The sequence below is a fragment of the Cheilinus undulatus genome, linkage group 22 (genome assembly GCF_018320785.1).
Source record: "Cheilinus undulatus linkage group 22, ASM1832078v1, whole genome shotgun sequence".
Lineage (NCBI taxonomy): Eukaryota > Metazoa > Chordata > Actinopteri > Labriformes > Labridae > Cheilinus > Cheilinus undulatus.
Window position 1 is genome coordinate 16032480 of NC_054886.1, and position 27631 is coordinate 16060110.

The 27631-nt window shown below is 38.7% G+C and overlaps 1 protein-coding gene across 1 annotated transcript in view; it reads right to left on the minus strand.

Annotated features, from left to right (window-relative positions):
• Window positions 1–9578: 9578 nt before the first annotated feature.
• The window catches only part of si:ch73-335l21.1 (insulin receptor substrate 1-B), a 68116-nt gene continuing 50063 nt past the window's right edge, over window positions 9579–27631 (minus strand). The window contains exon 5 of the mRNA XM_041779323.1: window positions 9579–13011. Coding sequence (XP_041635257.1) covers window positions 13004–13011 — 8 coding nt within the window. The 3' untranslated portion in view covers window positions 9579–13003. The remainder of the gene's footprint in view (window positions 13012–27631) is intronic.

Sequence of the window (27631 nt, forward strand, 5' to 3'; positions counted from 1 at the left end):
GAACACAAATAAAATAAACATAATTGGTATCAAACATCTAGGTTTAAGTGTAAATTATGGTCAAAATGTAGCAATTCCATAAAGTATATATGAATCCTTTTTTAAAATATGCAGAAAGTTCTGTTCATGGTGGTGGTGTTTGACATCTGATGCAGCGTTCTGTTTGTTTGAGCCGCTATCTTCAATCAGAAATGTCCTGAAGAAGTGTTGTGACTAAGTCATACTCATTACATCAGTAGCTCTCCATGTTTATGGGCATGGGCTCATAGTTTGCACAGGTACAGGTACACAGGAAGCTGAAGGTTGCATCATGCAGAACTCAGAGGCTTTTGGTGAAAAATAATATACATTATATCTGTGAGCCAACATTGTTTTTGGCCCATTTTTTCCTAAAACGCTTGCTGAAATATCTGCAGGCTAATGCCTTACTATTGCCAAGTACCTTTTACAATCCAACTTAAAATACACTGAAATGCACCTTTAAGAAATGAGAAGAGAGGGGGTGAGAAAAAATGGAAATACATTAGAAAAATGTTTGCATCTGCTATGGCATTCATTCTTCCACTTTAACAATGTGGAACTTCATTGAACCTGCAGTGTTTAACTTTGCCCTTAAATCTATAAGGAAGGTCTGGGAAAAGGGGGCAAACAAGAGGGAAAGTTGGTAGGATTAGCAGAGACGGCATGTGGCGTACAGACAGTAATCCTCGGCTTTCTTGGCTCGGTCAACACACAGTAGGTTTACATAAGCTAAAACACCTGTAGCATTACTTACGGAGCTTACTGTGGGAACTCTACAAAGAAGAAAAGGTTGAAAAAAACATCTCTGTTGATATACTCTCTGTAGTGAATGATGGGAAGGAAGCAATTTTGGCGCATGGATGGATTAGCGCCCACATTAACATTCCCACATTGGGAGCAGAAGCTATTTCCGTGTCCTACATCCAAAGTGTTTCCTGTGGTCCAAGCCGTGGAGGAAGTCATAAAGACAGGAAGACTTCCTGTATTGTTGCCAACATGCAGCACACAGACTGTACATGGTCTGTAAGGCCAGAGATGATGTAAACACTGTAAAAATAGAAGCCCTTTTACGGGGGCCAAGACATACATCTGACTGGAGATTTATAACTCCCCTTCATACCAGTGCTTCTCACAGGCTGCAGAAGTGTTTTTACTGGGATGTGCAGGCATGTAACGGATCTCCCTACAAAACAAAATACACATGTGCTTATATAAGTCTTATCTGTGCAGTTCAAAGAATTTCAGCAGGGTTTTGGTACAGTGTGTTCAATAATTTTAATAGAATTAAATTAATTGTATTATTCCTGCAGACTTTGTACAGTTAATTTTCAGTGCTCAGTATGATCAGTTATCCAATATTGAAACCATGTCTTCGGTGCCCAGGCCCACTGATTGTTCCCTTGCAAGATGCAAATAAATAGCACTGACCAATGCGCATCAGATCAGCACTGGCACTATAACCCTGCAAAGCTGATGGATTGGCCACATTCCATGTGTGTCATCAGGACAATCCTTCTTACAAAGCTTCATTCACAAGCATCTGTGCCCAGAGAATCAAAGGACCAATTAGCTTCATTTTTTAAGAGAGAGGTGGGTGGTATGGGCGGGGTTTAGTAGTACTGCAAGACAGTAAACAATGGCGCATAGCTTGGATGTAGCCGTTTTAAGAGAACTGGACAACAGAAAAGCAAAGAACTACACTGAAAGCTTTTCTTGACAGTAAAAATGTTTTTGCTTTTCTCCCGACAGACTTTGACATTACTTCATATTGTTGGCTAAAACCTTGTATCTCCATTTTTCATAATTTAAAATATTTCAATAGGTTAGTGCTATTTGTTACTTTTTACATCTGTCAGCGGGTTTTAACCCATTCTAACATGATAAAAAGAACTAAAAAGATGTGGATGTGAAATATACCCCATACAATGGATATGTGCAGCGGTCTTTCTGGGATGGCAGGTTACTAATGCTAGCCATTTGGCTAACGTGGTTCTTTTTGACCTGGTTCACATCAGAGTTTTGAGCTGAGTGAAAAAGTGTATTCCCAAATTAAATGGTAAAATGGACTTGAATTCCTCAGGCTGAACTCAAAGCACTCTTTAGGTCACACTTTCCCATTCACTCCACATTCACACACTCAGTGCAGAGACTGAAATGTAGAGTTGCCATCAGTATTAACTAATCCCATTCTCATGCACTCATACACATTGGCACACCAGTGGGAGCAATTTGGGTTAAGTGTCTCTCCCAGTGGCACATTGACGTGACAGCAGAAGCTGGGGATCAAACCTCTAGCCTTCCTGTTCAGAGACAACTGACTCTACCTACTGAGCCACAAAGAGTTATTTTGTTTTTGGTCAACCATGCCAGCCAGCTCCTGCCTTTTCTTCTACTTTATTTTTGTCATCATGATATTTTCAAAGGTCCTGGCATGAAATTACACAAAAAAACTAGACCTAACAGCTAAGTTCAATGTGCCTGCTACGTTAACTTTGCTGAAGAAAGGTTTGAAAATTATTTGAAAGGTCTTCCTTTTTGCATTTTTCTAAATTTTTATAGAAAAAATAACAAACAAAACTAGCATTTTTGTTGCTCTAATTAATGGTGAGGATTTAGCACAAATACCAATTGTGCTGTCATTGCTTTGAAGTAAGATGGACCATGTTTGGCTGCCCTCAATGGGCCCCAAAGCTCCCCTCTTACAAGCCCCTGAATCTCTAAAAAAGTTCTGTTTTTTTAAGGTTTATTTTGGGCATTTTTGTGCCTTTATTTGATAGAGGAGGATAATGGATAGCTTTGGAAACAGGGACAAGAGCGGGGAGAGATATGCGGTAAAGGAACTCAGGCCAGATTCGAATCTGGGCTGTCCGCATACATGGGGCACGCCTTAAACCACTTGGCCACCTGCGCCCCTAGAAAAATTCTCTGAAACATTTAAGTAATGTTTCTGCAGTGTTTTCTCTCATGAAGGAATTCTAAAAACATCAAAAAGAAAGATATTTTAGCTGGTATTTCTCATTCTTGGAGTGCAGAGTGATTTTTCTCTTTGTGGACATCACTGATGTCTTGTTGCTTCTCTTGCTCCTATATACGTACCTTTTGTACAGAGGTGGAAAAAGTACCAGACTACTGCACTCAAGTAAAAGTACAGTTATTTTGGTTAAATTTTACCTTAGCAGAAGTAAAAGTACTGGTCTATGGATCCACTCAAGTAAAAGTAAAAAGAAATCCATTCAAAGTTTATTCAAAGTACTAAGTGGCTTCTTTTGATACCTGAATGGGTTCCAACCAGGTTTTTATTACAAGGTGTGACTTAACCTAAAGTAAAATGAACAGCTGTTTTGGATGTAATGTGGTTTCATTTTCTCTCTATTTTCTACGGACTGTCATTTGCCGTGAAAATCAAAGTACTAGTAATTTTCTTGTTTTTGGCAGAAAGTTTGGATCCTCTCATTTTAGCTTTTAGTGCTTCATGTTTTCCTCAGTATGTGATTTTTTTTTCTTGAAACGTGATGAAATGCAATATTTTGCGCAAAATGTAAGTGTAAATGTAAGTTAAAGGTAGAATTTTAAAAACTACTAAAAAAGGTACAAAATCACCAAAAAGTTACTCAAGTACAATGTCCTAAGAAAATGTAGTTAGTTACTTTCCACCCCTGTTTCTGTGTATGCACACAGCCCTGCAGTCTTATGCCCTTATATGGGCATAAAAAGCGCATTTTTCTGTTCTAACCAGGAAAAAAGTGCACAAGCTTCCAGCTCATAAAATTAATAGCTGACCATACTTAAGTAATATATTTGTGCATATTATTTGATAATATTAAAGTGCTAAATTTGATTTAAATAATGTAGGAAAATATAGTTTAAAATCTTATTTTGTGTTCTTTTACTCAAAACACTTGATTGCTAGCAGTGAAAAACTGTTCATTTGACCTTCATATCAGCTCTCAAATGTGCATTAGTGTTTTTAGAGTTTTTTTCTTACCTTTTATTAAATCACAAATAACTGGTGAATGTCAGAGTCCTTTAACAAACTACACATTAAGGTTCCAAGAACAAATTTCCCCTGAAGGACAGCTGGTGAATGAGGCTCAGTGTTAGTGTAGATTAGGGCTGTTGGAATGAATTTCAGGGCACCTCTGTCAGTCCCAACGTTTTTAAAAATGTTTTGTTCATTATAAACATGATGTTAAGGGCGCTGTAAGTGGCGCAATTTCATTTATTTTTGTTTGATATTTAATTGCTAACCCTTTTGTTCATTTTAAAGTTGACCATCAGTACTAAAATACCTGTTAAAGGCCTCTAAATGGTGCAGTTGGCTGTGTTTACACTAAAAATGTTAATAACTCCCTAACTACTTTTGCTTTTAGCTCATAAGCTCTTTATTTCTTCATTACAATTTGTATGGAATGTAAAAAATAATGAATGAAATTCAAATAGGACTGTAGATAAATATTGACAGCCCTAGTATTGATATGCTCATTCAGACCAGGAAGAATTGAATTGCAGATAGCTATACTGTATCTCCAGCAGTCTCATTTATGAATGTTAAACCACTTGCTCACATAGGGTTTACATCTTGTATATTTAAACAGTTGGAGTTCAACATGTTATCAATGTTACTGACATACAAGTTTTATTTTTCTCTCTTACTGCTTTAACAACTACTTTTCTGTATAGGTTGTTTGCAACCACATGATCTCAAATGTTCAATGGGGGCCAGGAAGGAATGGGAAGAGGAGAAGTCTTGTCCTGAGCTAAGAAGCTAGCTGAGCCCCTCTAACATATGAAAAAATCCTAATTTTGTCACAAACATACAATCAGTTGAATAAACCTTGTAGGGTAAGAGTTCAAGTGATAATGTGCTGTTCATGAATGAACCTGTGCAATGAAGTGGCTCTTTACGTTAGCTACAGTAACTATAGCTCCCATATGAGTGCCAGTTTCCTTTCCTCCATTCTTTATTATTATTTAATCCACATTTAAAAAGCTAAACTGGCAACATATGAAGAGCTTTTTGGGAGCCTAACAACCAGCTCTACTGAGCAGAGCCATGATCCCCTCATCTAGGCTTAGATGGAGGATTTTTAATTCTTGCCTGCTACCACTTCTCTGAGTTTTTAAAACTTTGTACCCAAATATTTTACTACTTTCGGGACACAAAATTAGCTTAAGAATTAAAAATGTCTATATTCTCGCAATTTGAACTCTTGACATAGTCGTAAAATGCATGGTGTCGTCTGCAAAGAACCTGCTGGCTAAAACCTTTAACAATCAGACAAACTCAAACTTTAGATGAAAATTCTGCAGTCAAAAGCTCCAGAACAGCGTTCAAACTGCTGTTTTTTCTTTTAAAGATAAACTGTTTGCGTTCCCTGTGTCCACCCTGCTGTGTGTAATCATGCAAGGTTATTGAGTCTATTTCTGTGTGCCAATAGGTGCATGCTGGTGTGTTTATACAGGAGATACAGGATCACACACTCACACTGAGGAGATGATATGCTCCAGTCCAGACACAACAGGCCCACCTGTTGGCATGAATCCAGCGCACCTCTCTGTGACTGAACTCGGTGTCCCCTTGCCTTGGCTCCTGCCCAGTTTCCCTCCTCCTTCTTCTCTTCTCTTCTCTTTTCTGTCTTGACCACCACCGAGGCGGGTATTGTCGCTGCTCGTTGCCAAGACAACCAAAAGGCAGCTGTGCCCATTCGTTCGCCTCTGCCCCTCCATTCTCTCTTCATCCAAGCTGATGCTGCTCTAACATTTCTGCCCTGCTCTAGTGAAAAAAGAGGGTCACATCTGAGTTTATCTGACTTCTCACATCAACCAAAGAACAAAAGTCCATGCGTCTGTAGTTGATTTAAAGATCTGCATTTGCCTAGGGCTGCAGAGCAAGAAAAGAGTTGACAAAACCTATTTCTTGAAATGAAGCACCCTCAGGAATATTCGTGCTCATAACAGTTATAGTCTGGCACCTTATCATGAGAACCGCTTGTGCTAGTAAGATATGGGGAAAGAGAAGTGTCTCTGCAGACACAAATCTTAAAGTAGGTCTTAAAATTCCCTCAGGACTGTCGCTGTGTGAGATAAAAACTGAACAAAAGTCAAGGGAATATGAGCCGTGAAGAGAAGAGGGTTTCAGTATCCATTCAGGTGTGAACGTGTGGGCTTCTTCTGCTTTCAGACAGGTGCTACTAAGCTTTTTGTTGTCCTCACTAACCTTATTTCTACCCAGTAAAAGGGAAATGAGAGGATCAGCTGCATGTCCAGGTTTGATCTCTGCGCGTGTGTTCTCATTTCTATTCATTCCTGTGCTGGCTCAGTCTGGGTTGAGTTACTTGGCCATCTGTGAAGGAGGATGATACAAAATCCCATACATGTTGACAATAAAGAGAATACGCATTAATCATGCCTGAAAATCATTTAAGTTAGCTAAGCTTTAGGAGAAAACAAGTGGTGGCAAATAAAGTGGTCTGCAAACAATGTGGTCAAATTACCATTAAGACAAGTGGTTAAGGTGTAAATGATCCTCTAACCACATTCACAGGGCAGCTATTCCTCTTATACTCAGGATGGGAGTCTCAAATTCTGTTAAAAATGTAGTGCTAGCTAGCTACTGTGTATTAGGCTAATAAAAATTTTCCATGCCATGTTTTTTTCTTTTCAGATTAGAAAATAATAATGGAAATTCACATTGTTATCCAGCAAGTTAAAACATACTTACTGGTTACTGTTAGTTAATGTAAGCATCCAAACACTTCCTAGCTAACATTATTGTTTGGTAGTGTCATGATACCTAGGAGAGGTGTAAATTTCTAGCTAACATAATAAGCTAGCTAACAGGGTAGTAAGCTACCTCCAGGTTTTTGATATTTTAGCTAGCTGCTGTCAGGTTGGCTGGCTAACAATACTATCTAACAAAAAATTATTTTATGATTTAACTATCAGCATGTAACAAACGATTTCACTTGCCCTATCATTTAACTCTGTCAAACAATAATATTAGCGAGCTAAAAGCTCAATGCTAATACAAGCTGCATGACTAGCCATTGTAAGAAAAACAAAAATGGTTTTCTTTTAATTTCTTACCTCTTAGTTTTCCCAAAGTGACTGACTCTACTGCTAACCTGTTAAAATGAGCTATCTATCCTTTGCCTGGAATGTTTTGAATGATGTGTTTGATCAAAGCTGGTTTTAACAATTACTTGCTGCTTTCTCTTTCAGTGTACTGTTGTTCGACATTTTACTTGTATGTTTACTCACTGTTTGTCTGTAACTTTGACTGTGCTGCTGCTATCTTGGCCAGGACACTCTTGAAAAAGAGATTTTTAATCTCAATGAGGTTGTTCTCCTGGTTAAATAAAGGTTAAATAAAAATAAAATAAAATAAATATCTTAAGGAATCAAGCTGACTGCATTATCTGTGGTCACTTGGCTGCTTGCAACTAACTGGATATCAACTATTTACAGGGACTACAAAAAGTATTCAACCTCTTGGATGTTTTACCTTTTTTTGATCTTATAAATCAGTCAAGATTAATTATAATTTGGCTTTTTTGACAAAAAGAAATTACACACAAAAAAAACAAAACCCTCTTTCATGTCAAAGTGAAAACAAATTTTTAAGAAGTAATGTCAAATAAGAATATCACTAGTGTGGATGCTCAGCATCCCCACTAAATATGTAACATAAAATAAGTGACAGCATAAATATTCATCCCTTTGTTATTTAGTAGATTCACCTTTGCCTGCAATCACAGCACTGAGTCTGTGTGCATAGGTCTCAATCAGGCTTGCAAATTTCTGTGTAGCTTTTGCTGTATGATTTTGTCTTGCTGGAAAATAAATCTTCTTCCAAGCCATAGTGTTCTTATAGACTGAATAAGATTGTCCTCCAGGATTTTCCTATATTTTGCTACATTCATTTTACCCTGTATCTTACCAAACCTTCCAGGGCTAGCTGCCAAGAAGCATTCCCACGGCCTGATGCTGCCACCACCATGCTTCACAGTGGGGATGGTGTGTTTGTGGTGATGTGCAGTGTTTGATGTTGCCAAACATAGTGTCTTGTCTGATGGCTAAAAAGCACCATTTTAGTCTCATCAGACCAAAACATTTTCTTTCAATTGACCACTGAATCTCCCACATGCCTTTTAATGAGCTTGAAACAAGATTTAACACAAGTTTTTTCTACAGTGGCTTCCTCACATGTGACATGTTCCTTCCTTTTCATGATAATTGACTTAACTGAACTCCAGGGGATGTTCAGTGTCCTTGATATCTTTTTTGGTGTCGATCCCCTTACTTATAATTCACAATAACCTTTCCTCTGAGTTGCTAGGAGTGTTCTTTTGTCTTCATGGTGTAATGGTAGCCAGGAATACTGATTAGCCAGTGACTGGACCTTCCAGACACAGGTGTCTTTATACTACAGTCACTTGAGACAGATTTACTGAACTAAATTATACTGACTATGATTGATTTAGAAAATCAATACAAGGGTACTTTTTATAGGCACTGTAATTCAAAGGTGTCCAAATTGTTGCCCATGGGCCAACCCTGGCCTGTGGTACATTTTTATTTGGATTGCAAGCAATTCTAAAAGTAAAAAAAACAAAAACTAGTCTGACTTAAAACAGTTTCACAGGAGCAATTTGTTTCCTTGCTTATTTTCATGGCTTAACATGTTGTCAACCAAACAAGGATATCTTGATTAATAATGTCCTGATGAAAAAAAAAAAAACAGTAGCCAGGATTTGGGCAGCAAATAACATTAGTATCTGCTATCTTTTTTGTCTCAAGGTCCAATTTACAAACAATGTTGTGCCTATATTATTTAAGCCATAACACTCCAGCTGCTTTGTGCATTTTGCTTTTGTTTTGTATAAAGATATTAAGATGAGACGTTAGCAGTTCCACTCTCACCAAGCATATATTATCGACATTGGACTGGTTTTACTAACTTAAATAAACTGCAGATAAGGTATCTAAAAGAAGCCCAGTCATCCTCACTTTTTTGTATGTGGCCCTAAAATAAAAAGTTTTGAAACCACTGATTTAGTTCAGTCTTAAAATTCTTAGGATTCTCACAAGTCATTTTGATTTCAGATGCTGCTAAATGGAGATGCAGTAAAAATTAGACTCTCTATTATTCTCTGCACTACAGGCAAAGAAAAAGATGAATGCGATGTCAGAAGGGTAATTTGGGGTAGCCTTTGTGACTAATGCAGTTTTGTAGAGACAGTCCGGCTGATTTCTTTCACATAGTGTCACATCTGCGCTGCGGTCTCTGAGAGACTGTAATCTAAAATGGTGAGTGTGAGAGGGGCATTAGCCCATCTGTCTCTGGTGTTTCATGCAAATGTTCACACTTGCCTCAGCCTGTAAACTGTAGTGTTTTCCCCCCCTCTCTCCTCCTTTGTCCACTGTAGACCAGTAGCTCTGCTGATTTCCTGTCTTGAGCCTGTCACTTTTAACAATCCTCCATATTCCTTCACTGAAAAGGAAACTCATCAGCCAGTCACACTAACAAAAGAAACCACAAGCCTTTTCTTGTTTGATTTTTTTTCTTTTTAGTCTTTTTTTTCAAGCAACAGAAGTAAAACTGTCTACATCAATGGCAGATCTCACAATATTCCCATTCAGTACCATCCCTCAGAGGAAGGGAGGAAGAGATTACACCATTTAGAACAGCAGCAGCACTTTTCTTGAACACATTTTATGAGAATTGCTAGTCGCTCACAACGCAGTGAATGAAATCATACAGCCACTTCAACTCTTAAACCCCCCGTTCGCCTGAGCTTTTCCCAGAAGGAGCTTTAGTCATGATTTGTGGCTTTGACGATCGAACACTTCACCACAGACAAAGAACAAATTTTCAGACTGCAGGCAGTTGGATGAAGTGAAAAAGTTCATTCATAAGATGACAAAATGCTCGGAGCACAAAGGAGCGGAAATGGCAGGATCACTGAAAGCAACTGTTTTGCTCTCACCATTAACTAGACGTACCTTTCATTTGTGCTGCTTATTTTTTCTAACATGAGAACATTTCCAAAAGACATCAGAAACATTTCAACCAGTCATGTCTGTGCCTGCCAATTTTTACAAGAGCACGGTTCAATGTGCTAAATCTGGTCTCAAGTCCAATTATTTTTTAGTCGCCACTATTACAGGCAATCCAGCCACAGATCCCAATCTTCTCATACTAAAGCTGCATTGTTAAGCTCTAGGCCCCCCCGACAGTCATTTGACCAGAGTGAGAAAGTTCATGAACTTCTCAAGGCTGGCAGACAAACACATGAGTACAATTTAGAGCTACATAGATGCACACATATTCAGACATAAGGTATTTGTTGTTTTTTTTTTCCCCAAGGCAGCCTTATCTCTCTCCAGTCATGCATTTCTTTTCATCCTCCGGTCAAAGTAGGCTGAGGTTAAAGCATACATGTCTTCACAATGACCTTTATCTCAGACTGCGAGGCGAGATATGTGACAGTTCTTCCCCCTGGGTGCGAAATCAATAACATTTTCAGAATAAAACAAAGCATTACGTCCAGACTTGAGAGCTGAAGGTTGCTTCTTGAGGTGCTGCTGGAGCTTTTTTCCTGTGTTTTGGCACTAAAGGCCCCAACACAACACCTAAATCTGTCATTACCGACAAGAGAAACAGTCCAAAACTCCTCCGATTAGGGCCATGGCTGTAAAAGTCAAGTCATCTGATAGTCACACTGAATGAACATGTACATGTTTTAAATGAGAAATGTACAGCCAAAAAAGACAAAAAAAAAGACACAAAAATAGACTTGATATATTCAGGTTGGACAGTCCTAATAGTGCTAGTTGCTAAGAAGGAGCAGAGAGTAAAAAGGACAGACAGGCACTTAAGTGCTGATGCATAGCGCAGATTGAAGTAAGAGCGAAGCTGGAGATAGAAAGAAAGGGAAGGAAACAGAGCCCAAAAGAAACATAGAGATCAGTTTCTATTAACAGCTTAAGTGTTTGGTACCGTAATGCTTAAAATAATTGGGAACAAATTGTCTGATGCATTTATATCAATGACTGAATCAGCTAGCATTAGCATGGCTATTTTTATGCTATATAGGCTACTTTAGCATCCTGAGAAGATGGGGGCAAAATGGGACATACTGTAGGTGTTGGGAGGTAAGACCCCTAATGGGATTTCTTGGCTCTATGGCAGGGGTCTTACCCTGAGCTGTGGGCAGCAGGATGTCAAATTAGCATCCTAGCACATTGCTAATATCTTAATCTCATCCAGCTCACTTAAGCTAACTAGCAAGTTTCTGCTGAGGTGTTCAAGCCTGTTCAAGCTTTTCTGCTGAGAAAGGTAAAAGAAAGAGAAAAAGATAGGACTGGCTGGAAAAAGTAAGTTATATGAGGAACTGAATGCTAACAGCAGCTATGCTAATATTTCTCACAGTAGACAGAAAGGCCAGCTCATTGCTAGTACCATTAACGTTATTTACCTTGTATGCTGAATTCATGTCATATAGGGATTACTGTGATCCACACTTGTATTGTTCAAGTGAATATCCATATGTAAATAAGATTGAGCTGTGATTGGCACAGAGTGATACAGAAGTCCCTGTAATCTAAACACAAACTGTCGCCTATTCAAACCCATTAAAGGTTATCAACCCAAGATATTGCAGATAAGTGTAAAATTGATCACGCACAGCATTTTTATCCCTAATACCACTGATTCTGTCATCACAAAGCCGCTGTTTGCTAGTTGTAAACATTAAAGTCCCTGTAGAGTGATAAAAAATATTTATTTTAGGTCTGTTGGATGACAGGCCACTGTGTTATGAACCACCAGGCCAAATTTGAGTCATGAAAACATCTCAAATTAAGCTTCAAAATCATGAAAAATGAGGCAGTAAAATCTGCTCTATAATTGTGTCAGCGTGTTGGTTCAATGAGCTGAAATCTCGCCCACTCACTAGAAATACAATCCTCTAATATGAAAAATGCGTCTTTGTGGAGAGACAGAAGTTGGGGAGTAAATTCACTGTTTTCTGGCACAATTTTCTTTGTTATGATTTTTTTTTTATTACCTGTAGGCTGCCGTAGCTGACAGATTTGGGAAATTAACCTCACAATGAACGAAAAACACAGCATGTAGCTGGCTGTTAACTCTCAATAAAGGCAGTGACATCAGCTAACAACAGACTGTATTAAGATGAACTGCTCAGTAATTTTATATTGTTCTAGCGTTAGGTGGGTGGGGTAATTCCTTATCAAGACTGGTGATGTCATGGGCTCAGATTTTTGCTTTGCTCTGATTAAACAGAGCCAGGGGAGAGGTGAACAACTTTCCAATGGTCTAAATAAAAAAAATAAAAAAAATCAGTGTTTTCACATGTTTACAGCAACTGTACTCCATCATATCTAGTGTGTTAAGACTCAGTATGTTTTTCACTTTACAGGGACTTTAAATTATCTCTTACTTGTAGCATAATGACATGAACACAGCAAAAGACCACACCAGATCTGCTGTATTGTTTTTGTTACATCAAATCAAGCACACAAAATCCAAAGCTTCAGTTAGTTGAAGTTCTTTGTAAAATGGCTACAATCTGAAAATGAGGCACTTTTTGAGCTGATATATAATTCTTTTTTTAAACACAACTCAGCCACCATTATAGTCTTTATGATAACAAGTTAAAAAAAAAAAAAATCTGTACCCTTCTCTGATTGGCTTTCCAAGTGAGGAATGAGAACAGCAAATGGCTTTACAAGAATGTCATTTGGCACACATCCCTGTCGGTTTTTCACAACCAACTAGATGAAAGCGAAGAGAGAGAGAAAAAATAATCCATCAGTCTCTGTCAAAGTGCTGCGAGAAGGGGGCGTGTCCGATCCTGCTGTTCCGCTTGGCCTGATTGGTAGTCACAAGCGGAGCAGGCGTAGCTTTGAAGCTCTCTGATTGGTTCCAGATTGTTTCCCCAAGGACGCTGCACCGACATCAGCACTCTGGAAGAAAGAAGGGGAAATAGTTGTGTTAGATTTAAATCACCCAGATAGGAGAAAAGAAATAAATATTATGACACATATATACAACGTCTGCCTTTATCAGGTTTGTTAGAGTATTAACCGAAGATTTCAGTGAGGGCTTATCTGGACCAGAGCACAGCAACCCTTAAAGGAATGACAGAAAACCATAATACAGCTAAATAAGACGAAAAAAAATATTCAGATAGGAAGAAACTGATAGTGGAGCAGCAGCGGAAAAAGTCAGGACACCTAGTGCTGCAGGCATACAGCCAAGTGTATGTGTTCCTGCAAAAGGGAGTGCAGATCTAAACAATCTAGGGCTGAACAATTTTGGAAAACAATCTAATTGGGATATTTCATTCCCAGCATTATTTTTTGAGTTCTTCATCATATGTAGTTTTCAATAAACACAAGGTATTCATTATTCTATAACCAACACAACAGATTAAACTAGGGTTGAACGATTTGAAAAAAATATTTAGTTTTGATTAATTTGACTCTTTTGCAAATTCAAAATGAATTGTTGTATTCTCATGTCAATAAGAAAAAAAAAACAAAAATGAGGAAAGTGGGATTTTTGGGTAAACTGTTCTAAAAAATGATACTCAAATGACTGCATGATGTGTAGAGCATGATATCTTTGCTGCATAAAAAGATTTCGACTTGTATTTTAACTCAAATTTCAGGTTAAATAAATATTGCACTGACTGTGATTTGAAAATTGTAGCAGAGCATACTGCAATTTAATCTAATTTGCAATTAATTGCTCAGCCCTAAAGCAATCATGTCAGGTTTTTCAGGCATTTTTAGCTCTACATATCTCACTGTGCTCCCACAGGTGTGTACTGTCAGAAATGTCTCCACTGATTCTTTCCTGGCCTTGTTTCCACAGTTGAAAGGATTAGCAGGAATGCAGACAGGATGATAATTTCGCTCCAGATTCAGGAGAGAAGAAGAATCACAAGGAATCGAGCAGGTTTTAGCAAGTTTTAAGGCACTTATAGTCTGACTGATTTGGGGCTTTCCCAGTGACAGAAAGCTGGGGAAGTCTTTGGTCATCAATCAGAGACGGTGTTTCCAGCTGTGACATGTTGAGACATGCCCAAGGAGAGGCAATGTAAGGGGTCAACATGCCTTAAACAAAGGGTTTGTAGTGTGTCATGTGAGCTGAATGACACCTTTCAGACACTGAAATTAGGGGCCTTGATCTACTGTTTGTCGAACCTAAACCCCTTGTTTCCACATATGTATAGGGATGAGCATTGAAATTAGGTACCAACATGGTACCGGTACTTAAATATCCAGTATCTACTATACTGAACTACAAGATTTTGATGTTTCATTTTGGTACTCTGCCAACCTGCCTATACTCTGAATGAAAGGCAACCATTGTATTTCACTTGTTACCTCTTATGAGAAGAAGTAACTGATGTCTGTATATTTGTAAATATAAGGATGTTCAGTTTTTCGCTACACAGTAGCTTAGAATATGTGTTTGGAGAATTCCAGAGACAAACAGGACTAAAATGAATGAAAAGAAATAAGCGAAGCAGTTGACTGCCAGGAACAAAGCATATTTTGAAAAATATTTCATTAAAATACAAATTAATGGCTGAACCAGCTGGGCTAAGCTAAGCTAACTCATTTAGCCCTCTAAAATGTTTGTATTAAGGACTTTTCCAGGCCGCTATTTCCCTTCGGCTAAACGCACATTTGAATTACGTTGAACTAACTAGTCTAAAGTGGAGAACATGCCAGAAAACAGATGAATTTGAGTGTTATTGTGTCAATGGGAATATGATGTAAGGCTGCTGTGCCAAATAGAGTGTGGCTAAAGTTAACAGCTAGCTCCACCAGCCTTTGTTCCTCTTTGCAGATTAATATAGTGATAAATGTGATAACTCATCACTTCGGCTGAGAACTTATGAGCATAACCCTAAGAGCTGATGCACAATGAGCTGTTCCTATGACACGCTAAACACCAAGCTTCTCATGTTTACGTACGGCGAAGTGCCTGGGGAAAGCTCTGGCAGAAAGGCAGCAGTATTGACTGAAGCTACAGCGGCTACAAGTGGCGGGAGATTTCATTACACTTTTAAAAGTGCATTCGATTGGGAATTTGGCCTATGTTTTTAAAAAAGTGAAACATAATTAGTTTAAACAACTGGTAAATCTTTCACTGTCTAATTTGATATCCAAATTTTGCCATTTAGCCAGCAAATTGCATGCGACCCAATTGCAAATTGGGTTTTTTCCCCAAACAATGCCTTCTAACTTTTTTCATGGTTATTTTTTGGGCATATTGCCTTAAATTTTTGCATTGAGGACTACAACCCCTGTTTATGGGTGCCTGCTCCCCCAACTGAGCCACAGTGGTGTCCATGCCTCATAACTTTCCACTTAAATGTATAAATATATTTCAAATTGCCAAGACAATCTGACAGCCCTGCATATCGACTGATACATATAAGAATAATGGACTTCTGGTTGACTCAGCTCCATCCCATATGAATGTGGAAACGAGGGGCTCAGCTCCTTATAAACCTGATATAAACAGATATTTAATATGCAACGCACAGCAAATGGGGAGTATTGTCAGTTAGTGCAGTGGTTCACAAAGTGGGGGTCGGGATCCACTTGGGGGTCGTGAGACACTGAGAGAGGGTCATCAGATAGCTTCAAATATTAAAGAAATTTTTAAATGATTCAAATTGTGTGCTTGTAAATAAGCTGATTCATACAACTTGGACTAAGATCGTCATGTTCTTAAAATACCCAATCAAGCTATAAATGCAGCCTGACTTTTCTATGTAAACATTCTGACACTGCAGGAAAGAAAACAGCTGACATGGTCCGCACTAGAATTGGTTGACAATGATTGGTTATAAGCAAAATTGATAATTCAAATATTGAGTTTCTGAAAACCCTTGGTGTAAAATCCACATAGAAAAGGGCAAAAAATCCACTTTATCAGCAGTTATAATTCGAAATCTTAGATTTTTCTCTCGCCTTTAGCATCTGTATCAGTATCAGCCTCTGACATCATTGGTGCTGACATCTCACTCCGTATTATTCCCATTCAGTCCGTCTCCAAGTCACAGCAGGAATTTACGAGTCTGTGATCTAATCTGACACGGAGACTCCTTACAGTCACAAATTTAGGGCAACATTCTCTCATAGCGGCCTCATGCTAACTGACCAATAAAAACACAGGATGACATAATGCTGAATACACTGGCTGACCTGACAATGTGCAAAGTCCAACATGCTACAGACCTGATTTTATAGACCAAATTCACCCAGTATGACACACATTATCACATGGTGTGCATGGCCCTTTAAACCAGCTATGTTTGTGTGCTACATATTCAGATAAGGACATTTTTTATAAACAGACTGATTTCTTTGTCAGGTATTTCAAATATGGGGACAAAAATGCTGAATAGAGAGTTATCAGGTTTGCACTGAAAGCAGTATCATGACTACCATAAAAAACACCCTTTACACTGGCTTACTCTCAAATGTGATGATTCAAACATGAGCCTGTCAGGCTGCCGTCAGCCAAAATTACAAACACACAAAGAGAGAACAGAAAAACAGAGTTCCCCGTCTTTCTCTCTAAAATTTCCCAGCAGTGCTCGACTCTCTAATTGAACCGGGGTACTCTATATTTACGCCCCTCCCTCCCTCTTTTAGTCTTTCCCCCTCCAGTTTGTCGTCTTCCTGGTGCAGTGAGCTATATTTAGCCCCCCTTTCGGCACAGACGGTTCCCGCCAGCCGGCCAAGCCATGACGGCCCAAAGCGGAGCAGAGAGGAGCTTTCCCTCTTTCAGGCCGGCTGACAACATAAACAATCAGGCCGGCTGAGCAAAGGGACCCGAGGAGACAGTCGGGACACGCACTGGTGCTCTGCCATGGACACACACATAGAAAGAGACACAGAGAGAGATGCTATAATTATGTGGATGACATTCACTTAATGACGACCTTTCTCCAAACACAGACATGGGAAATTATAAGCTGAAACATGAGGTGACTCTGCGCCTCATCCGAACGCACTTACACAACTTCCACTCTAATCAAATATTGCAGCTTTATTTCCCCTGAACCTCCTCTTCCATTTGCCGACCCAACCTTGGTGGTTTGCTTATTGATCTTATTCATCTCCTTATATCGTTTCTCCATTTGCAGGTAAATCGATGTGATAATGACCGCGGTAGTGACTCTGCAAGTGTTGTTTGCTTCTTTGTCCCCTTTCCCTCTCAGACTGTTTAAATCAAGAGGTTAGATGAGGCTTTCTGCCTCCGCTGTCTTTCAGCGTGTGTATTAATATGTGTGTAATTAGGAGAGTCTGGGTCTGTGTGATGTCTCAATCGAGAGCTGCCTTAAATTAAAAGCCACCCTGTTCTCTGCTCGTAAATCGAGTGTGTCAGTCTGTCATTTTCATGCCGCCCTGGTTCCCATAAGAGATGAAGCACCGTGATGTGAGTCACTGAATCCACTGGTCACACAGTCAGTTTGGGTTAAATCAGATTTTATTACAGAGCACAGCAGGCACGGCTACATTAGAGGTAAAAGACTGAATTATACAGTTATGATATACATGAACTAAACCGCTGTATACTCAGCTGACCTGCATGGAAACATGCTTCAGTTTGTACAGACTTCACATGGAAACAAAAGTGAGAATCACTGGAAGAACTCAAGGTGTTCATGTTCATCTTTATGTTATCTTAATGTGTTAATATTGCACATTGTTCCAGAGGCAGAGAACAAAAACCAATCTAGTTCTACACCTAGCACCATAGTCCTCCTTTGTGACACAAAATGGATCAGTCTGAAATTTTATCCCTGCTGGATATTCTAAAGTCAACTGTAAATGAGATCATTAGAAAGTTGAAGCGTTTAGGAACAACAGCAACTGAGCTACAAAAGCAGAACAGTCTAAGTATAGACCATGGTAGGGCTGTCAATATTTATCTACAGTCCCATTCCAATTTCATTAATTATGTTTTACAAATTTCAAATTATATTTGAATATTTATTGCCTTTTTATTTCTATGTATGTAAAACGTTCAGTTGCTTTAATGGCCGTGTAGTTACACGAGGCGATCCACATTTTCTGAATCAAGAGCAGAGCGTTTTTGTTCACTAAAGCCCAAGCCGAGGAGAAAACCTTCTCCACCCTGACAGAGGTGCCCAGGATGCACAGGTAGCAGTGTGCCAGCCTGGACAGTAGAGGATACCTGGACTGGAACATTTTCCATCACGACAGCGGGTTGCTGTCGGTGTGCATCGCGGTTTTATTCTCATACATCAGCATCTCTTGATGTGGCAAAGCCTCACTTGCCAAATCACCACCAGCGTGTGCACCACCTTGGTGATAAAAATCCATATGGTGGCCATTGCTGTACCTCTGTGTTTTGGTGTGAAAACTTTATTGTTCATCATGTCACATGTGAGAATGATTCTAAACAGCAAAAACATTTAAAAAACACAGAAACAGCATTCAAATATGAATCGGTTTTTAAATGTTCAAATTATATTCAAACCCTAAAGTTTGTTCCAACAGCCTTAGACCATGGATTATGCCCCACTTCTGTTTCTTCAAAATAAAAGCACTGGAGTGTACTGCAAGTACTATGATGTAATTACCAATCCAAGCAACATTCTCTGTATTATTTGGGGTTATAAAATCATATTTATATCAAAATGTATCAGTAAACATGTTGAAGATATTGAATTCCATTTTGCTAGAAAGTCAAAACTAGTGTATGTTGCCAACCCCTGCCTCTTTTAAGGAACCAATGAAACTTCTTAGAAAAGACTATTTTTAAAAATTATGTAGAATTTTTCCAAACTTCTTATGCCAGCGACTTCATCCCTTGCAATCCTCCAGGTCTGTTATTATACTTGATCCATGAAATCGCCAGGCAGCTAAGAGGTAAAACAGTGCAACATGAGCTGGGATTCAGCATTGGACAGCTGCAGATAAAAGGAATAAAAACTGTCAGAGTAAAGCAGGAGGAGATCTCCTGTGTCACCTCATTTTATTTCTCCAAATGACGCCAGAGAGTCTGTCCGTTATGAGGATATAATGTTCTCAGGCTGACCGCAGCGTTGTGTGTCTGATTTCACAGTGCTTCTTTGCTCGTCATGAATGTTGCACAGCTATGGATGACAATCAGGTTAAAGGGATACTCCGCCTAAAATCTATCAAGCGCTAGTGTCTAGTATTAAACACCCGCCTCCTGTGGGCTTCAAAGGACGTTTATACAGAGTTTCAAAATTGGTTTTTCATGGCAGGACGGCGGGCGGAGGCAGTTTTGATTCACAGCAGTCACAATGGGCTGCGATGACCCAGTTTCACGGTGAAACAGAAGTATCAAACATTCACAGTAGCTTGTAAAACGATCCATGAAGCCTAATATGTTTCTATGCGGCCCCTGAGTGGCACTTTGTGTTTAAAACAGTCACAATTTTACCCTTAAAAACGTTGATAGCACAACCATGACTCCCAATTCTTATGCATGACTTTGTGATAAAAGTTATTTTTTAGTTGGAGCACCAATCAGTTCTCTATTTCCTGTTCTTTCATTAGTCAGATCAGCTCAAAGACAGAAAGATAAAAAAGAACAATTAATAGGCAGTATCTGTGATAACCTAAAATCAAGCATCTCAGACTCTTACAGCTTGGATGTAGACAGGATTCAGACAGCTGGATCTACACTGTTGATCTCAGATCTGAAGAATTGTATGAAAAAATGCAGGGAAAATCAATTTTATGGGGAAACACTTGAAATGATGCGGAAAGAACAACTCAAACTCATAAAATAAACTTTAGTAAAGTTTGTATTTAATTGTGTTTGAGCTCAGAAAAGGAGAACAGCCTGAGATCTGGTTCTCTTTGAAGCATCTGTGGTTCACTTCTTGGTTCTCTCAGCTACACTGACTGTAATATTTTATGATGAACAATCATCAACCACAAAGACAAAGCTGCACAATTTTGGCGTGCATTTGTTCAGCTCTGCGCTATTGTTCCTTACATTTGTGTCTCAGCTTGATGTCTTGTCGTGTTAACGCTGAAATGTTTGAGTTAACACGTCGACAAATGTGCAGCGTCTTCCTTTTGTGCCCCAGTTTTTCATTTACATTTCGCTGCCCTGCGCAGGCACAGGCATGTCTCTTCAGGGAAATGTCTTCGGGGACGTGGGAAGCCTTTTATGTTCGCAGAAACGCCGACAGCAGCTTGTTTGGAATAAACACAAGAGGAGCTGGCTGGTGGGGTAAGCAATCGATCACCAGCGAAGGAAAAACCAGGAGGAACAAGGCGTTTGAAGTGCTGCCCGGCGTGCTTGAACCACACGTGACTTCTTGGAAGTGCGGGATAAGAACAAATATTTTTTAACCTTGTAGAAAATTATACTTCAATAAACACCACTAAATGATCATCTTATAGGAAGCTTTCCATTCTTTGACACATGCTCATTAAGAGGAGACACATTTCCTCTTGTGTGCATGATGTACTTTCACACACTTTACTCTGCTGCTGTCAGTCACACTACAACAAGGCTTCTGTTACAAGTTATTATGCAGGTGTGTGTGCATGTGTGAGAGTGTAATGTATATGTTCATGCCCTAATGACTGCGGGGGTGTGCTGCTGCAAAGAAAAAAACACAGGTGGACTGAGGATACCCACAAAAGTGACACATGCATCACAGTTTATGAAAAGCTGTGATTAAAGGTGTTATGAAATCTCCAAAGAGAGGTAAAGAAAGTTCAAAAAAGCAATTTTCAAGTGACAAATTGAAGCTTTGACTCGTTAAATGCTGTGGCTCTTTGTTCGGATTTCGTCAGATTTTTTGATACAAGTTTAAAAAAAATGACAAGAAGCTGCAGGGTGGCTTCTTTATGCAGCGGCACAGTGGGAGAGGCTGAGTGGGCGTGTTATGGCGCACACAGGAGCAGGAATGTGTGGGGACAGACAGAGACAGAGCAGCAGTGCTGAGTGCGGGAAAAAGGGGGAGGAGGGAAAAAAAACACATTGGTGGGAGAACCACAGTGGCCGCCCACGTGCGGCTGCATATACGAGTATTTTTAGGCCGTTGTTACTCAAAATCTGGACTTTCATTTTGATTTTCTGTTCGAACATGCAGACCTGTTTGAATTTACATACATGACCTTCATTTATGTGGGAATTTAAAGTGAAGCAGGAGAGTTGATTGAACCCAACACCCACCGCTTAGAGTGTTTTTGCACGTGTGTGCACACCTGGAAGCCTCTGAAAATGTTCCCAATCTTGTAAAGTGAAGTTCACAAGGCACCATGGGAGAGCTGGTGCAAATTCAAGCCTAACGCTTTCATGCAGGTGTTGGTAAAAACCAGAGGTGGAAAGGTACGCGACTGTTGTACTCAAGTAAAAGTACACTTAAGGAGTTTTTTGTTTAGTATACATTTAACAGATAGTAATACATGTCTTATCATGGAGGGTTCCTTTTCAAAATTTAATCATCAAATAATGACAAATATTAACATATCATTAAAATGATCCTTAGCAGCCGTCCCAGTCAGCACATTTTTAATGCCCATCCAGTGATGAGGAAAATAAGCTTTACAGCAACAATTTGCAACTTTTCCACCCTAAAATAAAAGTCTCAAAGTCTGTCATATTGTACACCAACTTTCAACAAGGAGAATGGTGGCCATCTCATTTCCACAGAGAGCCTTGGTTGTCTGTCTACTTTTTAACCGAAGCAGAAGCCAGCAGTCCTTTCCACCATGAAACGCGTATGGCTCTTCTGGTTCACACACCAGCTTTCAGCTAAAAGGAAGCCAGTTAGCCCATCACTGTACCGTTTGATAATGAGGCTAAGAAATGGAGGAGGATGATGACTACACCACCAAAAACCAACAACAGACACTTTTAAGTGTCTGTTAATGCAAAAAATCTCTGTTAATCTACTATTTCAATGTGAAACATAGCTATACATTGTTTTTAATAACATCTTTTTCACACTGTTATGTTAATTTCTTCTCTTATGTTTCTTATTGACACTTGTAGCTTTCCAACTATAAACTTTAGCCTGATTTATCAAAGCTACATTGTTGTAGACCTGTATAGGCCTGAACCTACAAAGAAGCTCATTCATGTAGCCAACATGCACCATCTCAAAAATGTAACTACTAACTATAATAACAGAATGTAAACCCTTTGAGCCGCTGGGTAGCAGTGTGCTGCTGCCAGTCTCTGAGTATATGTGTGTAGTCTGGTGAGATGAATGGCGACAGATTGAAATATAAGAAGTCAAATTTTTTCTTGCTGACAGCTGAAAATGTCAGACATGACGGGACCAGGAACTGGCAAAAACTGCGCTTGCAAATATCATTTGGTGGGGGTACTGCAGAGCAACACAGACAAAAAATGGACAAGTATGAGTATTAAGTCTAAACTAGGCTCAGTTTGAAGTGAATATTTAATAATCTATTGAAATACTGTTAAAATGATTTTTTTAAAAGTCCTACCCAGTACAACTATGACAAACTCTGCTACTAACAAATCGAAGTATGTAGATATTCAAAATATCACATATGGATTGGCTGAAAATTTTGTTCAGATTAAATAAAAAATTGCATATTGTTTTAGAATTTGTGTCAGTAAGAGCATGTTAAGGTTCATGGGTACATGGAACATTCACTAAGCTTTGCCCTTCATTATAACCTTCTTTCCAGCTATAAAGATAAGAGGGTAATTAGCTTTTAAGTGCCTGTAAACATTGCCCATTAAATTTCTGCAAACAAAGGTACAAAAAGTACAAGTAAAAGGATTTTCCTGTAAGCATGGGCTCATGTTATTTCAGATTTGATTTGATGTCAACTACTCTAACCTGTATTTGCTTAGTAAAACATTTGAACCCAGTCGTGCACAAATTTTAAAGTGGTTGTAAATACAGAGTATAAAAGTGGCGCGTTTGTGTAATAGAAACTGGCGGCTGTTGTGAAATGTGACATGGGACGTCCTGTCCCTGGACAGAGCTAAAGCCAGCAGGGCTAAAGGGTTATCTCATTCACTCTCTGTCTCTCTCACACTTTCACTGTTTGCTGACTCAGACCACCAATTTTCTCTCTCTCCCTTCTCGCTGCATCGTGTCGCTCTACCAGTTCAGCCACTTTTCACCAGTGTGACCCTCCCTAACTCACACACAGGCTGCATCTTGTTGAAAAATACATATAGAGTGTTAGCATGAGCAGGCGGGGTCCTCACTTCTGAGTAAGGAGTTTCCTAGAATGCTGGTTGCTCAGGCCCTCTGACGTGAACGCAGAGACAAAATGAAACACAAGAAGCTGTTGCTTCATCTTGAAGAGAGACAGCAGACAGATGGAGCTGCTGCTCAGACGATTGGTTTCTGCCTAGCTGCATAAAGATAATTCTAATATTAATACATTAACAGCTAAGTCACTCAGAAATATTTATGGCATAAAACCACGACCAAACCAAACGATATTGTTTGGATTAAATCATAATCTAAAGTCTTCCTACTCTCTTAATTCTTGTAGTCCTCACTTACCTACCAAACTGAACAGTGTACAGAAAACGACTAAAACTGTTGAAATGATGATAAGAAGACAAGCTGACGGTGGAATATGAACTGCATTTCGAAATCAGGTCTCATGTGTTTAGAAACTGATGCTAATCTCTTTCACAGTGCCTCAGTGTGTGTCCACGTGCAAGCTCCTGGCCTCTGCTCCAGTCTACAGATGAATTGTGTAATTATTAATAGAGACCCCTGCCCCTACATACTGCAACAGCTCAACGGGCAGATTCGATTACTACATGTAGTTTTATGAAAGACAGAGCCGCTTAAGGGGAGAGAAGCTCTAGAGTGTGATCGTATGTGCCTGTGACTGACGGTGTTATGTGTGTGTGGGTGTAGAAGTGTGTGTGTAACTGTGGGTAGACAGACTGACTTGGCCGTCATGCATCTCAAATATTTATCTGTGAACCTTCTGGAGGCTCTGCTAGAGACGCTTCACACCTTGACCACATCTCCAGGAGGAGAAAATAACCTTAGTGAGAAAGTCTCCTACAGCAGCTCCTTCTTCATGCTGCTTCATCCACAATATTTAGGAAAATAGACTGCAGTTTCCCTTTAATTTGATAGGTCAGGGTTATTTAGGGCAGAGGTGAAATTCATACTAATTAATAATTTAAAGAAGCAGTGATTATTTATGTGAATAAAAGATAATTTGGAAACTTAACATAGGTAAGAACAAAAAGTAGCCTTGGTAAAATCTTGTAAGCTTAACACAGAGATAAAATGAACAGATAGGGCTGAATTTCCACATATTTCAGTTGAAGACATGGGTATAAAAAAGTTCAATTTTATCTTATTTTTGATTTTTTTAAAGTAAAGACATGAGACTGAAGTCAATTCATGAATATATATGATCATTTCATTTGTAATCATTTTGATAGGTCATCATGATTGATCACGGTATAAAGCTCACATTTAAAAAGAAATTACTTTGAGTTTTATTTTTTATTTCTAAATACATACAGACAATTTAAAACAAATCTATCTAGTTTCTTTAATTTGGAATCAAAAGAAATTTAATTTTGATCTCTTATTTAAGTTAGAGCTGCAGACAAAGTGCATTTTCCTTCATATACAGTCTGCACATTGAAATAGATGCAGGAGTGCATGTACAAAATGACTCACCCACACCCAGCCATCTCTGGTTATTGTGACAGCATTTAAACTTTTCAGGAGTTCCAGTTTATTTGCTTTCACTGTGATGGTGACTCAGTTAAAGTTGAAAAGGAAGGTAAGAGAAACTTTCTTTGTTATGCTTTTATTTTGTAATTTGGACTAGATGCACCATATTGGGTTTTTGCTGATATCTGATGTGCTTATATTTACAAAATAATTTTAGCTGATACAGATATTTGAATGTAGTACAAGCCTACAGTTTGAGGATGAACAAATTTCAGTCCTTAAATTGAACTTTTAAGTGTAAGGACAGATGATAATTAAAGAAAAAGACTGAACTAGGTCTGTTGGTCCAACCTAAAACTTCAAGAACGTATGTTTGTACAGCCAACATTTACAGCTTTAGCAGATTTTTTTAGAGCTGAAAATTTGGTTGGAAATGTCAATTACTCGACCTTCTGCTCTTTTTAAAATGAAATACACACTTCTGGTGGGTAATGACTTAGCTAAACATAAAATAGTTAAAGGTAATGGTAAGGTGAAATGGTTGATATCACAAGGTGCAAGTTACTTTTACTTGTCCTCTGATCTGTTTGTTTGGGGGTTTAAAAGTGAAATGTGACAGTCAAAAGAGCAGTGGTGTCTTTGATCTCTATCACTGTGGAAGCAGGAAGAAGCTATAATGAGTAGCATCTGCAGCTGTGCTATGGTAGTTTAACCAAATTAATGGCATTACAAAATGTTATGTATTCATTTTGGACCTTTATATCGTCATGATTAATGTGCATTTGTGCTGACTAGTTGTGTCTTGTTCAATTTATATTCAATTGAAAAACATGTTATTCACTTTTAGTTTTCAAGAAATAGTCCATTAAACACTATTTTTGAGACATATAGGTGCAAGTGTTGTTTGTTTTCTTTGCCCTTCTGCAAGTTGGCAGCATATTCGATAGGAATGTCAGATAGGCTTGTGTAAGCAGCTCTCTTCTGCCTTTGCCTGTGCAGTCACTACACAATACATGACTGCTGATTTTGATTGAACAGTCAATACTGTGTTTCATTTTTTGATTATTTGAGATGCATTTATGAAAATACTACTAATTATTTAAAAGCTTAGTTTGACCTTAGACAAAAAAAAGAAATAAAAAAATCAAAAGATATCAACAAATAAAACCCCCTACCATTCTCTTAATTAACTCTTAATGTCTTTTTATCAAGACAAATTTTCCTTTTCTTAAATGAATGTGTTGACCTAAAGGCTTCAGGGAGCCGCTCATTTTCACTGATCTCAACTGATAACTCCACAAGCATTAAAAGGGAACTTAACATTGGCTTCAAATACATCAACAAAGCATAAGCTAATCAAATTAGCACTTTTTGCTGCCTTGTAATGCTGATTAACGGCACTTTATATAAAAACAACTATGTTGAGAAAAAACAGCGGCAAGCTGATTACACGACTCAGATCAGATGCCCTTATAATACACAGGGTTAAGCAATAATGGAATGTGTACTAAAATGGGAAACTGCAGTATTCAAAAGTAGTGTTTTTCAACCTGTCTATTTTTATTAATCTTTAAGGAAATTTAGCGCTGTGCATAGGAAAAAAAGACAGGACAAAGAGATTGAAGAAAATACCCCAGAGTGAAAAAAGTATCATATATGGGTCCCAAAATCGTCTTGGAAAAATTCTAGGAAGGTTTCCAAAAATTCCATAACCTTTCAGGGACTGATTCAAGGTCTAGGCACTGTTTGGTGCATATCTTCCCTCACTCTCTCTCTCTGCATATTTCCTTTCTCTTTTCAGCTGCCCTTTCCTAAATAAAGGTGAAAAATAACCTTAAAAAGTCCTGATAACTATTGTCAAAAATTCCTAAAAGCTCCAAGTTGATTGTGAAATGTTGTAAGATTTACAAGAAAAGTTGCAGAGAAGATTACCAGAAGTTTCTGGTCTAAAACCCACAAAAACTCTCAAAAAATGTGGGAAGATTCCTTTGAGATTTGTGTGAATTCGCAACAAAAATTCCTGTTAAAAAAATTGTTACATATTTTTGTTTCTTTTCTGCTGTCAAAAACATAAATGATGGAACAAAAAGTGCTTCACTGCCTCTTTGACAGTTTTTTTTATTTTTTTCCATGCACACATTCCCAACCCAACAAAGTGTCGACAACTCTGTGACCCACTTTTGGGTCCCGACCCACCAGCTGAGAACCACTGCTCTAAACTGGTGAAAACCACTGGTAGGTTCCTCCTGTATGTGTCGTTGGATTTCTGTCAGACATGGTGGCAAAAAAAACTGTTAGAAATGAAAAAGAGAACTGGTTAAAGTGAATGTAATGGAGAAACAGATTCAAGTGGCACAATAACAGGACGCACGGGCCGTTTGCGTAATGTATGAGTCAATGGACCACAAGCCTTTGGGAAATGAGTGTGCGTGTATGTTTATGTGTAGAGCATGAGCCCATGGTGAAAGCTGGTTAGGGTCATGGCTTACATGTGGATAAGAAATACATCCAAAAGGGAAACAAAACCCCCACATTTTAAGAGACAAATGTGGTGATTTTTCACTGTGAACATTCTTCCTTCCACATGTGTTATCCGTGTAGATATCAAGTCCCCATGTCACGTAAACAAGCTGCGAGATGACGCACGTGAAATAACTACCTCCGTGTGTGTGTTTGGAGATGAGGGGATGATTCATATTCAGATATTCCTCTAAAAGCCTTAAACACATGCGCTGATGAAGACTTCACGCTCACAAATACAACAAACATGATCGACACAACAACACATGCAAACGCACGCCACGTTTTCTGTCTCCCTCCCGGATGACAACTAGTCATGAATACAAACAATTTCATTACTGCTGAATGAAATGCAACAGAGAAGA